The sequence below is a fragment of the Lissotriton vulgaris genome, chromosome 3_1, assembly GCF_964263255.1.
Source record: "Lissotriton vulgaris chromosome 3_1, aLisVul1.2, whole genome shotgun sequence".
Classification (NCBI taxonomy): Eukaryota; Metazoa; Chordata; class Amphibia; order Caudata; family Salamandridae; genus Lissotriton; species Lissotriton vulgaris.
This window is the reverse complement of record NC_141689.1, coordinates 216211596-216231498: the sequence shown is the minus strand read 5'-3', so window position 1 is coordinate 216231498 and position 19903 is coordinate 216211596. Positions and strand designations below refer to the sequence as shown.

The window sequence follows — 19903 nt, the reverse complement described above, 5'->3', positions numbered from 1 at the left end:
AATAGACCATCAAGGCCCTCCCCATTGCTGAAAGAGACCTTGCAACACCTTGGAACGAAGATGCCATTTGCAATCCGGTAGGATTCTTCAGCTGACTTTGTCTGTTCTGGAGTTCAGAGAGCCTGCCAGGTGTTGAACCGCCAGGGAAATGCCCCGATGTTCCAGTCATGTCCAGAGGCACAGGGCCCAATTTGTAACAGAGAAGGGGTACCCCTAATAATTATGTCTCCGTAGAGAGAATCGGCACTGATTGACGTTCCTGGTGCTTGACATCCTTTGTAAGGCCCACCCGAACACGCCAGTCATAATTTTTCGGACCAGGTCCCTCAGCACGGGTCGCAGGGCGATTTGGACGTGAACGCCGTCCTGAATAAGGCTGCCGACGCCGCCCTACCTAGCGGTGCAGGTTGCAGCAAGTACCGTATTCGCCATCATACACCGCTTAAGGATGAGTTATGTTATGTTAATTGTTTATTTATTCAGCGCACGTACGCCCATGGGCTTCATGGCGCTATTGAACAGGGGGTTTGAAGACATAACACAGCAAGGCATTTTCGGCAGTCATCTATTTAGAGTATGCCTGTTTAAAAAGCTAGGTCTTGAAAGCATGTCTAAAAGAAAGAAGGTTTTCAGTTTGTCGCAAGGATTGTGGCAAGGAGTTCCAAAGGGAGGCTGCAAGGTAGTGAAAGCTGCTGCCTCCCTGACGTTTTTTCTTATACTGAGGTACCAAAAGTAAATCTTTATGGGCTGAACGAAGGCTGCGTGAAGGGATATATTTACATATCAGCTGCCTTATAAATTTCGGGCCCTTATTTTGCAAAGCTTTAAAAATAATACATCCGGCCTTGAATGCGGCACTCTGCGCCACAGGCAGCCAGTGTAGTTCTTCTAAGCCTGGCCTGATGGACTGCCACTTAGGTTGCTTATAAATAAGCCTGGCTGCCTGATTCTGCAGATACTGCAGTCTTTTAAGCTGACCAACTGGAAGACCCAGATAAAGACTGTTCGAAAAATCAAGGCGGGATAAGACCAAGGCGATGACTGCCTGAATCAGAGCCGAGTGGGTTAAAAGATGGGCGATTTTCCTTATCTTTCTCAACTGGAAGAATCCAGAAGAGACTACCGTTCCTATCTGGCTTTTCAGTGAGAGATCCTCGCTGATGGTTACCCCCAGACTCTTGACGGAGTGAGATTTGCTGGGGGGATTTCCCAAGTCTAAGAGCCAAAAATGGGGGCCCCAGCTGATTTCACTTTTCCCGGGCAAGACAAGTTCTGTCTTGCCTGGGTTGAGCTTTAGATGGTTCAAAGTCATCCAGCTTTGGATGTGGGTCATAGTGGCTTGGAATTCTACAACTGCATCAGGAGAGCTCAGGGAAAAAATAAGTTGTAAATCATCTGCGTAGTTGTATATCGTGACATTGTGATTTTTCAAAGAATACAACAAGGGGCGCAGATACAGATTAAATAATAAAGGGGACAGGGAAGAGCCCTGAGGAACTTCACAAGAGGTACTGATTATGGGGGCTGTGAACATACCTAACCTCACAGATTGAGTGCGTTCAGATATGAAGGACTGCAGCCAGCTCAAGGCAGGGCCCCTGAGGCCGGCCTGTTCGACACGGTCGACCAAGATGGAATAGTCAACCGTGTCGAACGCCGCCGACAAATCAAGAAACACCAGAGCCTGATGCAAGTTGTTATCAGCATTGGTTCTTAAGGTATTCTGGACTGAAAGTATGACTGTCTCTGTCGAGTGGCAGGGAGGAAACCCTGCTTGATTGAATTCTAGGTATTCAGTAGATTCAATAAAATTGGAGAGACAGTTGGTGACATGGGCCTCCAAAATTTTCGATAGGTAGGGTAGAAGGGAGATAGGCCTATAGTTTGTGAGGTCCAGTGGATCAATGCCCAGTTTTTTAGTCAACGGGATCAATAGTGCATGTTTAAAACTGCTAGGGACCTTACCCTGAGTAAGAGATTCATTAAGTAAGGGTAGGATGCTCTGGGGAATGGTGCGTCCTATTTCTTTAAAAATGTAAGGCGGACAGATGTCGTCGGGCGACCCCGATTTGACTCGTGTGAGGAGTTCAACAAACATTTTTTGATCAAGAATAGGAAAAGTGTAAAGTGTCGAAGGGTTGTAAAAAAATATCATCTAAAGGGGTAGGGGTAGGAGAGCTAGCTATATTTTGTTTTATTTTTGCGATTTTTTTCACTGAAAAATTGGTTCAATGAATCACAGAGTTTCTGTGTGGGGACTGTGGGGGACTGTCCTGTCGTCATTGCACAAGTCTTTCACAATGCTGAATATTTCTTTAGATCTGTTCACTGAATTCAGGATTTTTGCTGAGAAATATTCAGTTTTTTGTTGGAGCAGAACCTTTTGGTACGCCTTTCTGGCAGAACAGTAAATTACCCTATCAAGTGGTAAATAGTTCGCTCTCCACTTTCTTTCTTTTTGTCTGATTTCAAGTTTTAGTTTCCTTAGGTCAGAGGTGAGCCATTTATGAGCGTCGTTCCCTCGTGATCTACTAAAACTAATCAGGGGGGCATGACAGTCTGCGGCTTGGCGCAGCCACTAAGTGAGCATAGTTTCGGCTGTCTCTATGTCTTTACTATGCACGGGGAGGGAAGAGTTCAGTGAGTTTAAAAATTAGGGTAGGTCCATGGTTTTCCATTTCCGGATTTCTCTGCCTGCTTGTAAAATAGGTTTAGCGGCCCCCTTGATGGAAAATGAAAAATAGATAGTGAAATGGTCTGACCAACTGCAGTGTCCCCCTGAGTGTCATCGGGGACAGTATCTATTGGCCCTCTTAAAACCCTCCGGATTTTACACAGGGGGATTTATCAGACATCAACCCATACACAGCATATAGAAGGGTGCCCTCCACCATGGATCTGTATCTTTCCAAGTTAAAGATACCAAAAATACATGGCTACCTATTGAAGGCTCAGCCGAAACGCGCGTAGACAGTATATTCTGTTTTAGCCATGAAATTTTGTGATGATTTAAGCGTTCAGTGTTAATTGATTGTATTAGTTGTGTTTTAGTGTCTCTTTTCATCATAGAATGATTTTTTGAAAAGTGTACCATTGTACATTTGACGAGATATGAATTTAATTAATTAAGATGTCAAATAGAAACTGACTAAATATTTATAATACTAATTGCAGTTTATTGATTGTACAGACATATTTATATTTATATGGTGTCACTGTCCCACATTTCTACATCTATATAAAAAACAAAAAGGAAGGATAATACATTTTTGTGAATTTTTGTATTAATAAATTATGAATTTACAATTTAATGTCCATTTGGGTTAGTACTTTTTTGTTTAATGTATTATTGGTCCACTTGTTGAACTGTTTCCTATAGATTTATTTACATGCAGCGGCACAGAGTTGACAAAGGTTCCACAACCCCATACAACCCTTTTGTTGCAATACCTTATGGCGGTGGTGTTGCCAATGAACACCTGTACCAGTCCTCGGCTGATGAAAGAAAGAAAGGCTTTCAGTACCAAGCTGGCAGTTGGCACTTCGTTGAACAGTAGTAGGGGCATAGAAGAAGCAAGCCTAGGCCATGCAACTTCAATAAATTTGATTTAATCTCAACAGAAGGAAGTTGTTGATCCAGGAACTCAGCAGCACGTACGATGACAATAGCACTCTATTCCGCTTGACACCACAAGATGGGGGACACCCAGCCTGTATTAGAGGTAAGTATCAAACACATGTGCCTCTTGAAAAGTCCATATATAAACTGCCATCAACATATTATGAGGATAAATCATCCCCATCATCTCAACTGCCAATTCTCAGTGGCGGCAAATTCAGGGTCAGAATTAAAAATCTGGTGGAGCATTCGAGTGCAACTCTGTGGCAGGGGGATCGCTGGTCATGGAACAGGAATGGAAGTCAGCACCGGAGTCATCGTGGAACCAGAGGCAGGTTCCAGGGGCTTAGAAAGCATTGCGGACAGATCCGTCAGCAGTAACACAACTGGAGACCCCTGTAGATCCTTGGGGGCTGAAGGCACATCAGAGGGAACCAGAAGAGCAACAAATTTTGCAGCATGGCTTTCTTATAGGTCTCAACCTGCTGCGGATTCACCAATGGTCTGGAGAACTTGTGGTGCATCAGGATCATCTGTGGAATTGGCTCCCCAATCAGAGATCGGGAGCTAGATAGAGTGCACCATGATAACTTCATGACTTCTCCTTAGGTAGAGAAAGGTGGAATGGGGTCGAGTCCCGCTACACCTTCTTGTGTTTCCACTTTGATTTGCATTATGATGTACTGGATAACCTCGACCACAAACAAGACCTGACATGGGATCGTGCTTGAGAGCAGAAATGGGTCCACACCTCAACTTAAAGATCAACTGCATGTCTTCATTCGATGTTCAGCGACCTATAGCTTCACTTGACCATCCCAAATCACCTTCAGATGCATGAGGGCACTAGAAGCACCCATCATACTGGTCAGTCACCGAAATCTGTTTACGACAATCATAGCATGGTTTGAATCCTGTAGTTTTAAGTGGGGACTATGTTTCCTGGCACATTATAATTCAGTTTGAAAAAGTTGTCAAACAGACGGAAAAGGGACAGTTGCTGCAGATAGAATTTTAAGACATGAAAAGAATAGAACTGACATCAGCACAAAGGGGTGGTGCTTATATGCAGCTGTACCCCATCACTTCCGAAGTGGCGCAAAGTGCACACAGAGCCTCATGGCCAGCCACGGCCTGTGGAGGGAGTTACGGTGGGGGCAGGAAGGCGGAGCGGGGGAGTGGCAGGGTGGAGGGTGCTAAAAACCGGAAAATAGATAATTGGAGGCAAGTAAACAATTTAATAAATAAAACAAATTTCGTAGTTCGCCCTGCATCGCAAGGGCGAACTACGAAATTAAATAATTCCAGTAACTCCCTCCACGGGCCGTGCTGCTCATGGCACCACCTGGGATCACTGCTATGCAAACATTCGGTCCAGTCTGGTGCCAGGGTAATATTCTAAAGGTGAGGAATCGGCAGTTAGAAGTACCTATCAGAAATACGAGTACTCTCGTTTTGTGATCTTAGATTAAATCAACATTCCGATTTTTTAAATAAAATGCAGAGTAAAGCTATAGCAGTTACCTTATGTAATCTAGTAAATGGTAAAGTAATAACGTGATACCGTATGCAATGTAATGCAGAATACCATAGAGGTATATTGGGTAATGTTATGGAGGTGAGAAATCTCATGGGACTAGTGCACAATTAATAGGACAGTAAAGCAATCCAAGTACGTCTATTCTATAATCCAGTACAGGAAAAAAATAATCAAGAGTTATTCTCTTCTTTATTCTAATGAATGCTGATGTGAGAGGTGTGGCGCCGCGGCCAGGGCGACTGACGCTGGAATCTGGAGATCACGGTTCGATCCCCGGCACCGGCGGCAGGTTAGTCCAGCACCATGTGACTCTGGGCAATAGCTTGCTTAATCTTCCCGACGGTCCCCAGCGCCTAGAGACCCTTACGGGTGATTGTGCGCTTTACAAATGTGGATTATTATTATTATTATGTAATTGAACAAATATGCCTCTCTACTCTAATGCAGTGAAACGTAATCACAGCACCTTCCTTCAGTTAGGTAACACTCATCATAATAATCACCCTGCATCATATTATGTTATGTTGCTGGGTGTTCTACAGCACATAGTCTAGCACTGATATGGTCATGAATTTTAGTTATAGTTTCCGTTTAATCCATATGAATGAAGTGTGTAAGACTGTGTTGTTGGAAATGAGTGGCGGACGGTTTACTGATTTTGCATCTCTAATGTTGATAAGCATGGGCATTATAGGTTGATGGAAGTTGGAATACATGCAGCTTATACTCAGAGAAAGCATGTTAGAAATTCAAGAATGCCTTGTAATGCATGTTTAGAGCCTGATTTGCACGTGACCAAACCGGAGAAGATCACAATACCGGTTTACCACGTCAAGAGCTAAAAGTACCCACCATAGACATCTGGGGATCTGGAACCTTGACAATCTCGGAGCTTGTTAAAATTGTAGATGACTCATCACCATCCTTAAAAGAAAAACAATGCCAAAGTTATATACTAAACTTAAGTCGTCTTCAGTGTACATTGAGCAACACTTCAACAAATGCATGATCGTGCCATGAGTGACACAATGGTACATTAAGACACAGATATCTAGTGTGGAGAGCCCAGGGCAGTCAAAAAATTAAAGGGCCACAACTGTGTCAAATGGAGCCCTTCACGGCTTCTACATTCTAATCTAGACCTTCAAACGGGGGACCAAGTACCACCTTTAGCACTTGACTCTCATGGCACCGAGGCAGTGCAGTCTGACTCAGTTCTCCCTGAGTCAGTCTAAGGCTGACTCAGGGAGAACAGTAGGCTAGAAATTCAGAACTCAGAAATGTATGCAATAACACAATGTGAATCAATGCTCAATGCTCTGCTTTATAAAGGAAAGGCACTTAAATGCAAAATAATTGAACACTACATTCAAAACGACAAATATTTACACGTTTTCAAGTAAAATTACACATTGAAAATTCTTCAAACGACTCCTCTTAGAATAACCAGGGTGCAAATTATGTTACTTACATAGATAGAAAATGGACAACAGTTATCCATGCTGCTCAGCCAGTGTGAGTGTGAAGTGGAATGTTGGCGCATGGTGAGTCAGTTGGAGTATGGGCTGAGCAGCAGGAAGGCTGCTCATGTGGGACTCTTGATCTTAACTTCTTAATAAACGATCTTACATAACCTATACCTCAACTATTGGACTTTCATTTATATTGCAAATACGAACCATGTAAATCTAGTGTGTTCCGTTATCTGTGCTGAACCATGTGACAAGTTGTGCACCACAGGCCCTAACCTTTAAAACCATTGGTCCTTCTAAACAGGCCTTTTGCAAGACATATGGCTGTTCATAATGCAATGGTTAGACCGATTGGCTTTATCAGAGCATTAACAACTGAAAAAAGGAAGACTTACTGCCTTTGGCATCACATTTCACAATTAACATAGCAACTTACCAGCGTTTTTGACGATGACCTAAATATTAACAAGACTGAAAGCTCTCCGCCAAAAAAGACTGAGTAGAATTCCAGAAAACCCAAAACAGTGTATGGCATTAACCCCTTGGCCGCAGTGGTAATTCCGCTGCGGGTCTGGGGAGGAGGGCGGATTGGCGCGGCGCCGCCATGCTTGTGACGGAACCACTCCCTCACGAACCTCGTGCGCGCTGTGCTTATGACAGAGTGGTTCCGTCACGGCCCCGCCCACTCACTAATTCGCCCACACAGGCAGGGAATCAGTGCCGCGTGGGCGGAGCGGCCGCAGCGTGACGGAACCACTCCGTCATGAGCACAGCGCGCCCGTGGCTCGTGACGGAGTGGTTCCGTCACTAGCACGGAAGGAGTTAATCTAAAGCAGGGGTCTCCAACGTTTTCAATAACATCTATTTATGTTCATTGGAAATCCTCCCGAGCTATTAATATTATTAGTGTTGTAACAGTGGCCACATCAGACAAGACTGCATTCAGTGCTTAATTTGAGCCAGTGGTTTCCGGTGCTCGGCCCGGGACGTAATTGTCAACACCAGCGCCTATGATGGTCTGCCACATGGTGGCACTGTTTAGATAATTTAGAGACGAGCACAACAATATCCATTTGTCAGTTCAATATTCCTTAAAAATGCCTAATACCTGCCTCCAAGTCTTTTTTTATAACTTTGGTCGGAACAGTCTAATTTGCCCCACTTGAAGGAGTGTAATTATTAGTAATTGTGTTTGTACAGTTATTGGCAGCGCTGACAGGGGTAATGAGAGGTGCAAGCTGCAGTGGCCTTCTGACAAGTTATGTTATGCTATGCTATGGGCATTTATAGCACGCACTACTACTCAGAGGAGTGTCCCGGCGAGTGCTTAGGAGGTAGACTGACAGCTTCAGACGAGCTTATCTAAAAAGGAATGTCTTCAATTTCTTCCTAAAGATACTCGGGGAACGGACAGCGCGAAGCTCCACTGGAAGTTGGTCCAAGCCAAAGCACCCAGATGGGACAGGGAGCTACCACCGGACCTCTGTTTGCGGGCCTTTCGGAATAATCACCAGGAGTTTGTTAGAAAAGTGAAGCTGCCTGGCAGGAGACTAGAAACCCAATGTGGATTGAAGGTAGGCCAGGCCATGACCATATAACCAGAGTGCGCGGTTACAAGGGTCATGTACCTCACCCTCTCACCCACTGGTAGCCATTGCAGATCATGTAGATGAGAGCTGATATTTGCCCGCTTGGGAAGGTTGAGCAAAAGTCTGGCCGCAACATTCTGGACCACCTGCAGTTTCTTAAGCAGGATGGCCCTGCACATCTTTTTTCACAAATTAAGCACTGACTATATTAGTGGTCACCCTATGCAAGATTACCAGAAGTGATCACCTCAGTACAGGGTTGCAGCAGTACAGTAAAACAAAAATTTGAACTGCCTCTACATGGGTAATACAGTAACAGCCATAGCTGTAATTGCCCTGGTACCACCCTAATACCAGTGGTAAATATAGGTTGTAAATTATGAGCTCTGAAAATACACACACTTTTATCTTGAATACAAACTTTTTAATTTTGGTATACATATATTAATCCAACCAAGTAAAACATTCTAATTTAGTATGCTGGGCTGTACTTACAGGCAGCTGGAAAACTATCAGTAGCCCACAAGCTGCTCGTTGGAGAAACCTGTTCCACAGTTTGCTTGTGGAGACATTAGGTACACACCTTGCTAGTCTAACAAGCAATCAGTATTAGCAATAAGTCACCTACAAACAAGTTAACCATAGTCAGACCTAGTATTGTTTGCTTATAGGCTACATAGCAACATAATAAAATGCTTTCTATGGTAAAATCAAAGAGATGCACGCCACTGCCCTTTAATACGCCTGAATCCAAAATGGTTCTACTTCTTCCTTTTTAGCCTCCGCAGGACACACAGCGCACAGCTCTATCTTGCCCTCTCGCAGCACATGAGGGCCTTGCAGTGAGCTCTGTCCAGCTGTGTGGCTCATATAGGTCCCATGCAGCCAGACACTCTCCTCCCAAGTGTGAGATGGGGAAGCCAGCTGTTGTCGGTTTCCTTCCCCGTGCCTTCATCCTCAGCAGATTGAGAAGCCGGAAAGTGGTTGGCTCTGGTGCCCTGGAGGACCCACTCACTCAGGTGCTGGGGCCAATGTGCTGCCTGGGCACAGGGGCAACTCCCTTCTGGTAGCCACCACTTCTAAAAGGATAACACTGTGAAAAAGAGTGGCCTTGCACATTGGTTACTATAGAAGGCTGGCTTAGTATAAGGTGCACACTTAAGGGAGTGATGCACCTTACACTAATCCAGGCAACCCTTACGGTGATTTTAGTAGTCTTTGATAACCTTTGACTCTCAAAGTAATAGCTGCGGAGAGCCGACTTCAGGTTTATACTAAACTGGTGTAAAGCAGCTTATTTTACTACATTTAATCAACGGGGTACAGTAGATGAAAAAGAACCACACAGTGTGTATTAAAAGAAGTCTATTTATTGCACAACAGAATCACTAACACATTGGTATATCACCTAGCCGGAGATAGCACCAATAGACATGAAAATACTTAAGAGAAATTAGGTAAGTAGCACAAATATACACTGGTCTCCAGGGGGAGACCAAACCGTATACTAAAGAAGTGGAATGCGAACTGCAAGGAAGAACTGTATTGGACCAAAGGACTCAGAGGAGTTGGGAGAACAAGGAACCACCCGAGGTAAGTAACCAGGAACCCTATGGAGGCTGTGTGCAGAGTGGAAAGATAGCCGCATGCACAATGGAAGTCAATAGGGAAGTTGCAGTCACAGTTTTAAAGAAGGACCCTTCCCAGAGAACCCCGAAGAAACCCTTTGGAGGACAGAATGTTGTAGAGCCGCCCACCCGAGGATGCCCCAGCAACCAGGTTACCTGCACCAGGGAAGCCGGTGCATAGGGGTAAGGTGACATCGGAGCCTCCCGTAGAAGACAAATGATGACTAGGGAAGAAAGACTTCTGGAGAGGTCTCTGAAGATGTTTGGTGGAATCTAAGGGTGGATTCTTGAAGAGGATAACATGCAAGCATAGGAGATAAGAGTCTATGCTAGTCAGAGGTGACCAGGAGGCACAGAGGCACAATGCCCACCCTTTGCAGGGAGCTCAGGAGAGTTGACGAGGACCTTTACGCTGCAGCTGGGGGGACCAGGCGATGAGGAGGAAGACCATGAGCTGTCCCACGGCAGATGTCAGTGTCTAGGTGGTCAGTGTCTGGTCGGAGCACCAACAAGCCTTGGTAGGCGCAACTGGCATGGGAGACAAAAAGATGCAATGGCTGGGATCAGCAAGGTCCAAGAGACTCACCAGGTGAAGGAGAGTCATAGCAGGCCTTGAGAAAACAGGGGAGCCCGCCAAAGCAGGAGCGGACTCTCGAGAGGACCCACAGGCTGAAGGCACAGGAGTTGCAAGAGAGGACCTGACGCAGCTCACCAAAGATGGAGGCCATGGTGCAAGGGATGCAGTAAGGACGCTGACCGACGAGGGATGAGGTACTGGAGGCTAAAGCTTCTTGTAGCCCGAAGATCTCAGGAGTGCAGAGTCAACAAGCCTTGGCAACGGCAAGTTGACACAGTGCACAGGGGTTCGTTCCCAGCGGCTCTGGCGAGGGATACTGATAGCAGGGATGACAGGTCAGGCCTCTGGAGAGCTGCAGAAACACCACCTCTGTTGCTGGGCCTCTGGAAGTCCGTAGGAAGACAGGAGCAGTAGACTAGTCAGCTTCATTGCAGTGCCGGCTTCTGGAGAACTTGAGTGAAGCACAGACACAGATGTGGCAGAAAACATGAAGAACAGCTAGACTAGGAGCAGCAGGAGTCTTCCTTGGTGCAGTCTCAGTTCCAGTCAAAGTCCAATGAAGTTCAAGCGTCCAGACGATTAAAGAGTGTCTTGGTTTTGGAGGTGAGTCTTGTTCCACGACGAATCTGAGGACCCACCCACAGGGAACCCTTAAATACCCAAAGAAAGGGTTGGAATGACTTAGGGTTCCCTCCCAGAGGAGGGGCAGGACATACTCCCCTATCCTTTGTCCAGTTTCACGCCAGAGCAGGAACTGAACTGGCTCAAACCAGAGTATGCAAGGAGGGCACCAAATGTGCCATTCACTGCAATCTGGTGGTACTGGTGTGGTTGTCAGCAGCACTAGCTTGTTGGCAGACCCTGAAAGGCTCTAACCAGGAGTTCAGGGGGCTCCCCTAAAGGGCCCTCCAGTGCATGGATCATACCCCCAACACGGGAATCAGCGTTGGGGTATGATTCTAACATGTTTGATACCAAACATGACCAGGTTCGGTGCAGCCATTAATAGTTAGACATCTCGTAGTGACTGATGTCAACTATATGTCTTAAAATTGCTGACCGCCCTTACCAAGCCCGGAGAATCGACTCTGGGGTTTGTAGGGGTTTCCTACTCATGCAGGGACACCCTCACAATTATAACCAAGCACTTTACCCTCAGAACTGAAGAACCTACTATCGGGTTGACTCATGGGTTTTAAGTGTAGTGACTTCAGATACAAGGACATTTCTATCTGACGTGAGAGGTGCAAGCACCACCTCACACAGGCTGTGATGGCAGGCCTGTAGTCTGAGTTTAAGTGGACTCCCATAGGTTTCACAATGCATGCTGCAGCCCATGGGAGACCCCTGGTGTACCTATCCCTGGGTACCTTATATATTATATACTAGGGACTTATAAGCTTACACCCGTATCCAATTGTGGAGGTACAAAATTACTTACCATAGCCACTTTGGGAGAGAGAGCACGGATGCTGGGGCCCTGGTTAACAGGATCCCGGCAAACTACAGTCCAAACATACTGACACAAGGCAAAAAGTTGGGGTAGTCATGAAAACAGATCCTACTTTCTTACAGTTACCAAAGGCACCTAGTCAAAAAGAAACAAACGATCATGCTCAGGGTTTCAACGACAGTGGGTGCCCACAAGCCCAGGCCACACATTAAACTTCATAACAATCTGTAAACAAGCGGCCGATGTAAATGCTTATCACCTTGTCCTCCCTTGACAGTTTCTAATATGGTTTTCTGTCATTTTCTTCTGGTTTGGGCTCCAGGGACTGGGAACAGCAGCTTGGGGCCTCCTGCCCTCAGATGTTCAAGGATTTTATTTACACCCTCTCACAGCGTCTGGCACCACTCCCATGGCAATAAAGCAACTTGTCTGCACAGGCCTTGGATTTGCCTTCTGCCGAGCCCTGGTGGTCTTCCAACCTGTAGTCTTTCACATTTGAACCCCGCAAGTCCTTCATGGTAGCCCAATCCCTTTGACTGCACTCACCAACCACATAGACCTCCCATCTCTTGTCAGGTGTCTCTGTGCCTGTAGTGCTGCAGTATGTGATAGAATCCATAAATGCCCAAAATACCTCTTATTTGGAATCCAAATAAATTAATTTGGGTGCAAGCCGGTGACTCTGACTTCTGTAACATAAGCGAGTCTGCAGATAACAATAAAATACAACGTAACCATATAATGCACAGCACAAATCATTACACTTGTTCCCCTATATCCACAATAGGAGGGTGTGTTTCCTTGTAGGCTCCAATCACACAATCATATAAACGTAATCTGGCCCCTAACTGCAAAAGCATCACTTGCTCCTTGCCTTGCCTCCACATATGTGCACACAGGTGTTTACACACAACATGCAGAGAACATCTTCCTCAAGCATCACAGCAGCTCCCCTATTATAAAAGGTGGTAACTAGAAGTTACAGCTCAAACTATTTTATCATAGAGCTTATAGTGGGAAAGAAGGTCCCACACCACAACAGATGTCTAAGCACCGCACATTTAGAAAAACGAAGAATATGGCGTTTTTCATGGGTTAGAACCTAGCTGATTTCAAAGATACACTTTCACTGAGAGGAATGGTGCAGTTCCTCTCTGTACCCAATGTAATCATAATATAGACTGTTGTTCAATATGCCACAGTGATAAATAAATAAATAAATATAGTTACTTAGAGCCCATTACCCAGCTGTACACAGCGGCTGGCGGAGGTGCAGCTCAGATCCATTTTACAGAGAGCACAGCAGTGAGTGAGTCTATGAGCAGGGTCCCAGGTCACAGCACAGGTCCAAACCACAAAACTCCAAAGCAAAAACAACCTGTGAACTACAATTAATAGGGTAAAGGAATGTTACAGAAATAGCCTTTGGAGGTGTGGGAAGTGGCAGATGTATGCCTCACTGTCGGAAACCTTTGATCGGTGGCCAATCGACCACAAGGCAGGATGCACAAATATAGACAGTCCCTCCAACATGCATTTTTTGCGTTTTGAAGTCCTGAACAGAAAACAATACAAATGCACCGGCATGCACAGGGGGAAATACTTCCAGTGTGTCAGGGCTAACTTTTTTGTTTACCAGAAGTACTCTGCCAGAAAGTAGAGGTCAGTGCTTTGGCTGACTTGTCAGGTTAGCAGGCAGCCTGCCTGACCATAAGTGAGACCCTATGTCCATAGCATTAGGGATTTCACAGGAGTATTTCTCAAATGAGGATACTCTATCTCTCCAGCTAGTTCTGGCGGACAGCACCTCTCCAATACATCTTGAGAAACCCACAGATAGCCATCCAGATTGCTCATGGCCTTGAGCAGGTCAGGCGAGACTGGGACCAATGTCTGCACCCATCACTATCCCTCTCCGCCACGAGGAAGGGGCACACGAAGGCCCAAGGTTAGTCTATGGATCTAGTTACGGACAACCTTAACAGTGGTGCAGCTCGAGTTACCAAAAAATTACCTCTTCACATATCAAGGTAGCTCCCTGGGCAGGCCAAAGACCTACCTAGGCCACTAATCTGAGGGAAGCCGAGAACCAGGGTAGCCTCAAAACAGGAAAATCATCCACAGGGAAAAGAAACAGGACAGGAGGCCCTAACCGGCTGTTACAACAAGACAGTCATCCAGAACACAGCATGCTGTGGGAGGAAGCACTCGGAGGTGAGCGTTCATCTCATGGTACATGGATGCCTGCCTTCTCCCTGGGTACGGACTATCATTACTGGAAGCCACCTCGAAAAGGGGCATTGTGCTCCTGTTAACGGAGAAGTAACAACTTTGGCTGAACTGTTCACTTGCAAGCTTGTAGCGTTCCACATGCTGCAGTCTAGAAGACAATGTTCACTAGGAGGATAGAAATCTAGTAAAATTGCACATGAAAGTATACTACTTTTTCACTTGGAAAAGCTGGGATTCACCAGTTTTCACTGTCTGGCATGTGCATCTGCTCACTTACATGTGTAACAACCTGTGCCACTTGCCAAGGACAGCCCAAGGAGAATTTCATACCCATGTACCTGGGAGGAAAGTCCATCCATTTTGGAAAAGACCCATGGGATAGTCAAATTGATTGCACCCACAGCGTGAACTGGAAGCTGGATATCCTTCCAGACTGTTGTACTGCATTTAAGTTCCCCTTTTCTGGTTCATGTGCGGCTTGACTGAGGCTGCCACCAGTCGCCCAGCCAGGTTCGCACTCCTTTACTGTAAATAGCATAGCAGCATTTCCTTCCTGGCTTGTGCCCTACGGAGACCTCAAGCCCTCCAACGTTGCTCAGAATTAAGCGCACACCATCCCATGCACCCAAGAATCCCAGCATGCACTAACCAGAGTATGACTGGAATACGGAGGCCTGCAGTGTTTGTGTATATAGTTAGTCGCTAGCTCCAAACGCCTGCCATTTTTCCAAGGTTGGTGAACAAGAGTGCTTGTTATAGCAGATGGTCGATGTTCTTTTTTTTTCTACGGAGCAAGTGAAGTATAGTGGATTAGCAGGACTGCTTCCAGCCCTCTTTGCTTCAGGTGCCCTCCCAGGCCCACATGCACTCTTACTGCTCCCCCATTAACTCCCAGCACCAAATATAGACACAGACAGAACACCAGAGTGAGAACACCAGTACAAACTTTGCAGAAGACACTTATCACCCCTGTTACTTTCTACTCCCTCGCTGGTTCAGTACCCTTTACTGGATTAGCTAGCATGACCCAATGCTTTGGAACCACTTCCATGCCGGAGTCCAAACCCCACTACAATAAAAAGACACAATTTGAAATGGCTACAGATCTGCATACCTAAAACAATCCAAAGTGACATTGGTCTGCATTGTTTTCAAGTTGACCTTTGCCATAAGAGTGATTTTCAGCCACCTTCTGTTTGTCAAACCAACAAAACTACGCAGGAAGTGTTTTTTAGACACACACTAATAATAGGATTAGTGCATCTACAACTAACAGACTGGTAGAAATGTTGGCTGCGAAAACAAGTCAACCTTGTTCTTCACTGGCCAAATGACCATGGCCCAGCTGCAAGACATAGTAGGGCCCATTCAGCTACCATCTAAATGTGCCTAGAAAGTTAAATATGTCCTGGTGTACTTTCAGCGTCTAATTTTAGGCAGATAAATGAGGGGGGAGGGAGGGGTTCAAGACATAAAAAGGAAAGGCCTTGCTGCAAGTATGTTATGAAATGTGTCCTTTGTAATACAGGTCTACTTTAAAATATGTCAACATTTTTGTCATCTACAATGTGAAGATAGTGGAGTTTTGGAGTTCCAGCAGCAATGCCATAGACATATTATGTTATCATCAGCGGCGGTTTCTTCGTGAGGGCAGGGGATGTCGCCCCCACCCGCTGCGAGGCGCGATAAAGCTATTTGAACAATAAAATGGAAATGAAATAATTTCATCGCCATTTTATTATTCACAAAGGGCGCTGCTGCCGTCAGCCTGCCCAGGAGCTGAGATAAAGGAGGGGCGTGTTGGCTGGCCAGACACTGCAAAAGTGCTCAAGTCAGTTTGGCCGGCTGTCTCGAGCCGTCCAAACTGACATGCACACTTTGCAGTCTCCACCCAACTGTCTTAGACAGCTGGGTGGAGACCAAGCACAGGCCTAAGGAGCCTAAAGGAGTGTCTAACCAGCCTGCTCCATCCAATCCAGGCCCTGCTCTCATGCAGCATGAGAGCATCGTCCAGATTGGTTAGGGAAGTTTCCTCTTACACTGGTGCCCATTGGAGCCACGCTCTGCAAGGACTCAAGGGACGCAGTCCAGGTAAGTGCTTTTATTTTATTTTGAATGTAATTGTAATGCATGCGAGTGCTTTGATTTTGTATTCTTGTTTTATGTAAATATGTTCTGGGATGCGGTGGGGCACTTCGCTTGTCCCACCGCTTGTATATGTTACCAGCCACTCCTGGTTATCCTATAAGCCTGATCTACCACTGAAGTGGCTGGCAGGTACTAATGCCGTGAGGATACCTTGAACCCACCAATTAACACACTCTCCTGCCCCCCCACTATTTTGATGGCAAAACAGGATATGTTGATCTGATCCATACTAAATGTTTTTCAATATCAAGAAATGGAGGCTAAGAGTGTTCCAGAATCAGACAGTTGACCCAGAAAAGATAAAGCTACCAGTGCTGATACTCATAAAACTTGAGATCAGAAAACGACTTTGAAAAGAATAGTTCAGTGTTGCAAATGAAGGTAAGCAATACAAACAAGGCTCCTCAATCGATATCAATCCTTGACCATCAGTGGACCACGTTTTTGAGCTCAGTATTGAGACGTCAGTTTTCAACATATAAAGGGTAATAATAATAATAGTTAAAAATGAAACTGACTGCTTGTAGTTAATCTTGGAATTAAATAAAGGGAATGATTAGGCAGTAGAGTGGATGAAGTCTAAGGGTGAACAGAACAAATAAAATGCAAGCAATCTTTTCAATACCTGTTTTTATGAGGTACGTTTAAAAGCTATGAAAATGCATTCTAAAAAAGAGAAATTAATGGAGTGTTTTAACACAGTTTAAGGTCAATGAAGAATTCTAGTTTTTAACCACATCCCTCAGTTTTAATAGTGTCAATGCCAAGATAGTGCAGAAGTTTATTTAGCATATGATTTGAGATAGCTATTGTCCACGTGATTTTGAAGGCGTGCACAGGCATGCGTAAAGATGTGTGCGCGGACAAGAATCATCACGTATGTGCGGCTACAAAAGAGAGAGCTTGCAACACAAGGGAGACCGTATCATGGAGCATGGAGGGGCGGATATTAGGAAGAGGAAGTTTACATGGGAGAAAAGCTAGAAAACATTAACGCTTCTATGAGTGCGTCCGCAAAAAAACTTAAAGAAAGTTGCCTACCCGTGGCAGTGGAAGGTTATAAGGCAGTCAATCAGAGAGAGGGTTAAGTGCCTATACTCTAGGGGAGGAACAAAAAAAAGATGGATAAGCCTAAAGCCAACCAATGGTAAGCAATGGATGGCTGCAAGCTCCTGCACATTCTTGGTAAGCCCCCACTGGTATTTTGCAACAGGGTAGCTTGCGCTGTCTGGTAGGCTCCACCTAACAATGGTCTGACTATCAACAGCACGTGTAAGATAAGCAGTTAGGTTAGTGAACATATAGACGTACATTGATACCCAATGAGCTATAAGATGTTCAGAGGAAGTCTCTCCATACCTCCTAACTCACTGTACAGCCAGGGCACGAGTCTGGGGTACACGCGAATGGACGGCGTCCACCCACTATTTTCAGAGGGTGGACGCCGTCCACCCTGCCAAGAAGTTGGACCCCACTAAAAAAGATGCTGAATTTGTCCTGGTGTAATTTCCAAACACCAGGACACTTACAGCAGAGCCTGCACCTTGATATCTGCTTTCGATCCGCAACAACGTGCAGGTTACGGGAATGGGGCTCTCATTTCTGACTCCTGCTGGGCCCATAACACAGGCTGAATCTGAGGGGTCATCAGGCCTCCATTTGTTCGAGTCTCTTGGCTGGGAGCAGTCAGAAGACTCTCACCTAGAAGCAAATGCAGCAGAGGGGAAGCAAAGGCTCTCACCTTCTTAGCACTTCACACATACGCACCTTCTTAGCACTTCACACATACTTAAGAGAGGCAGCTTTTCACTTTGTTCAGGCTCTGTTTAGGAGATATGCATGAACTTTAAGAATGTCAGATGTGTTGATCTTTCCCAGTATATAGCATTTATATAGCGCTTACTATACCCGAGGATCCTCTGTAATAATTTAAATATCACTATTTTTTCTTTTAAAGAACTATGGGTAGAGGAAGCTTTACACTGACAAAAGGTAACATTTGTTTATGTGAAGATTACAAACATGTGAATCTTCTGCTTAAATCAGGAGGGTTTGCAAGTATACTCGAAATGTGCTCGAACGTACTCGTGATAGACCTGCTAAACATATATGTGAGGGCTTAAGAGCTGATGTCACTTCTTGTGATGCCACTTCCAGAGATGTCATGCGCTGTGATGTCACACGCCTCACATGCGGCGATGTCACGCTCAGTGATGCCACTTGCATACTGATTAATTAGGGTAGTCCCCCCCCCACTGCCTTTTTTTAGGACTTGTGCCCTGAGTACAGCGCTATGCAGTATAGAGTATCAGGGCATGAAGTAATTCCCTTGAGCCAAATTGGTACAAAATACAATATTCAAACATAAATATTAAAATATTTAATCTAACTTTCAATGTATGATCATTACATTTTATTAACCCTATCCATGCTGATGACGGAACCGCTCCGTCATCAGCCGCGGTGGCGCTGTGCTAATGACGGAGCGGTTCTGTCATGGCCCGGCCACCGCGCCTGCACGGCGCTGATTTCGCGCCTGCGCGGCGCGTTCTAATGAGCGGGCGGGGCCATGAATGAACCGCTCCGTCATAAGCACAGCTCAACCGCAGCTGGTGACGGAGCGGTTCCATCACCAGCATGCGCCCGCCGCGCGGCCCCCCGCCCCTTAGCACTGCGGCGGAATAGCAGACGCAGCTATGTGGTTAAAAATTCAGCTGTATATTCATTACATAATAGCGATTAAAAACACATCAAGTTAAACACTTGTATTAAAAAATATTTTCGAATTCTTCCTTCCTACAAATACTACTAATACATCAAAAAGCCGAATTTTTCATATAACAATTTCTAATTATGTGTTTAACTTGATTTGTTTTTAATCGCCTTTATATTAAGTAATGAATATACACTGATTTTTGAATAAAATGTAATGATCATACATTGAATGTTAGATTGAATATTTTAATATTTTTGTTTGACTATTGTATTTTGTACCAAATTGGCTCAAGGGAATTACTTCTTGCCTTGGCAGTAGTACCTCATTTCCCTTGACATTACTAAGGGGTCCCTCTCTTATTTTTGTTATAGAGTATCAGCACAGTTCACACCTCCAACTAGCAAAGGGGCATCACTAACTTAACACCAAGGTGAGCCGGAAAGCCTTACAAACAGAAGGTTTCCAGCTCGAGCTTGGAGACTCTGGCGTTTCAACCTACCCCAGACATGAGAGACTACCCTGACGCCTCAGTCTATAGTGCTGAGCTGGGTGCGATCTTAAAGTGTGTGCAAAAGCACTAGGCTATGTCAAGCCTGCTACACATTTACTATAAATGCAGTACATGCTCTTCTACTTTCACAAATTCTCTGAAACATCAGAATCAATGTGTGTGCTATGTACCTTTAAACAATGCTTTAAATGGGCCGGTACTCACCGGTACTGAGTACCGGCACTTCTTATTTCTATCCCTTCAAGTACCGGCACTTCAACCCCCGCCAAGGAGAGTACCGGTTCTCATGTCTGATGTACTGTTTATTACTAATTCTGCGGAGGCAGGGTGGAGCCTGCCTCCCGGATACTCTGACAGGTAAAGTGCCCCCAGAGCCCTGTGTTGAGCCCCCGCTGAACCCTTCAACAGCAGCTCAGTT

At 45.3% G+C, this 19903-nt stretch overlaps 1 protein-coding gene across 2 annotated transcripts in view; it reads right to left on the bottom strand.

The window, feature by feature from the left end:
* Window positions 1-19903, bottom strand: part of PIK3C3 (phosphatidylinositol 3-kinase catalytic subunit type 3) — a 682135-nt gene that overhangs the window by 435246 nt on the left and 226986 nt on the right. For both annotated transcript variants that reach the window (XM_086960327.1, XM_086960326.1), the window contains one exon: window positions 6012-6083. In XM_086960327.1, the coding sequence (XP_086816453.1) occupies window positions 6012-6083 (72 nt within the window). The remainder of the gene's footprint in view (window positions 1-6011; window positions 6084-19903) is intronic.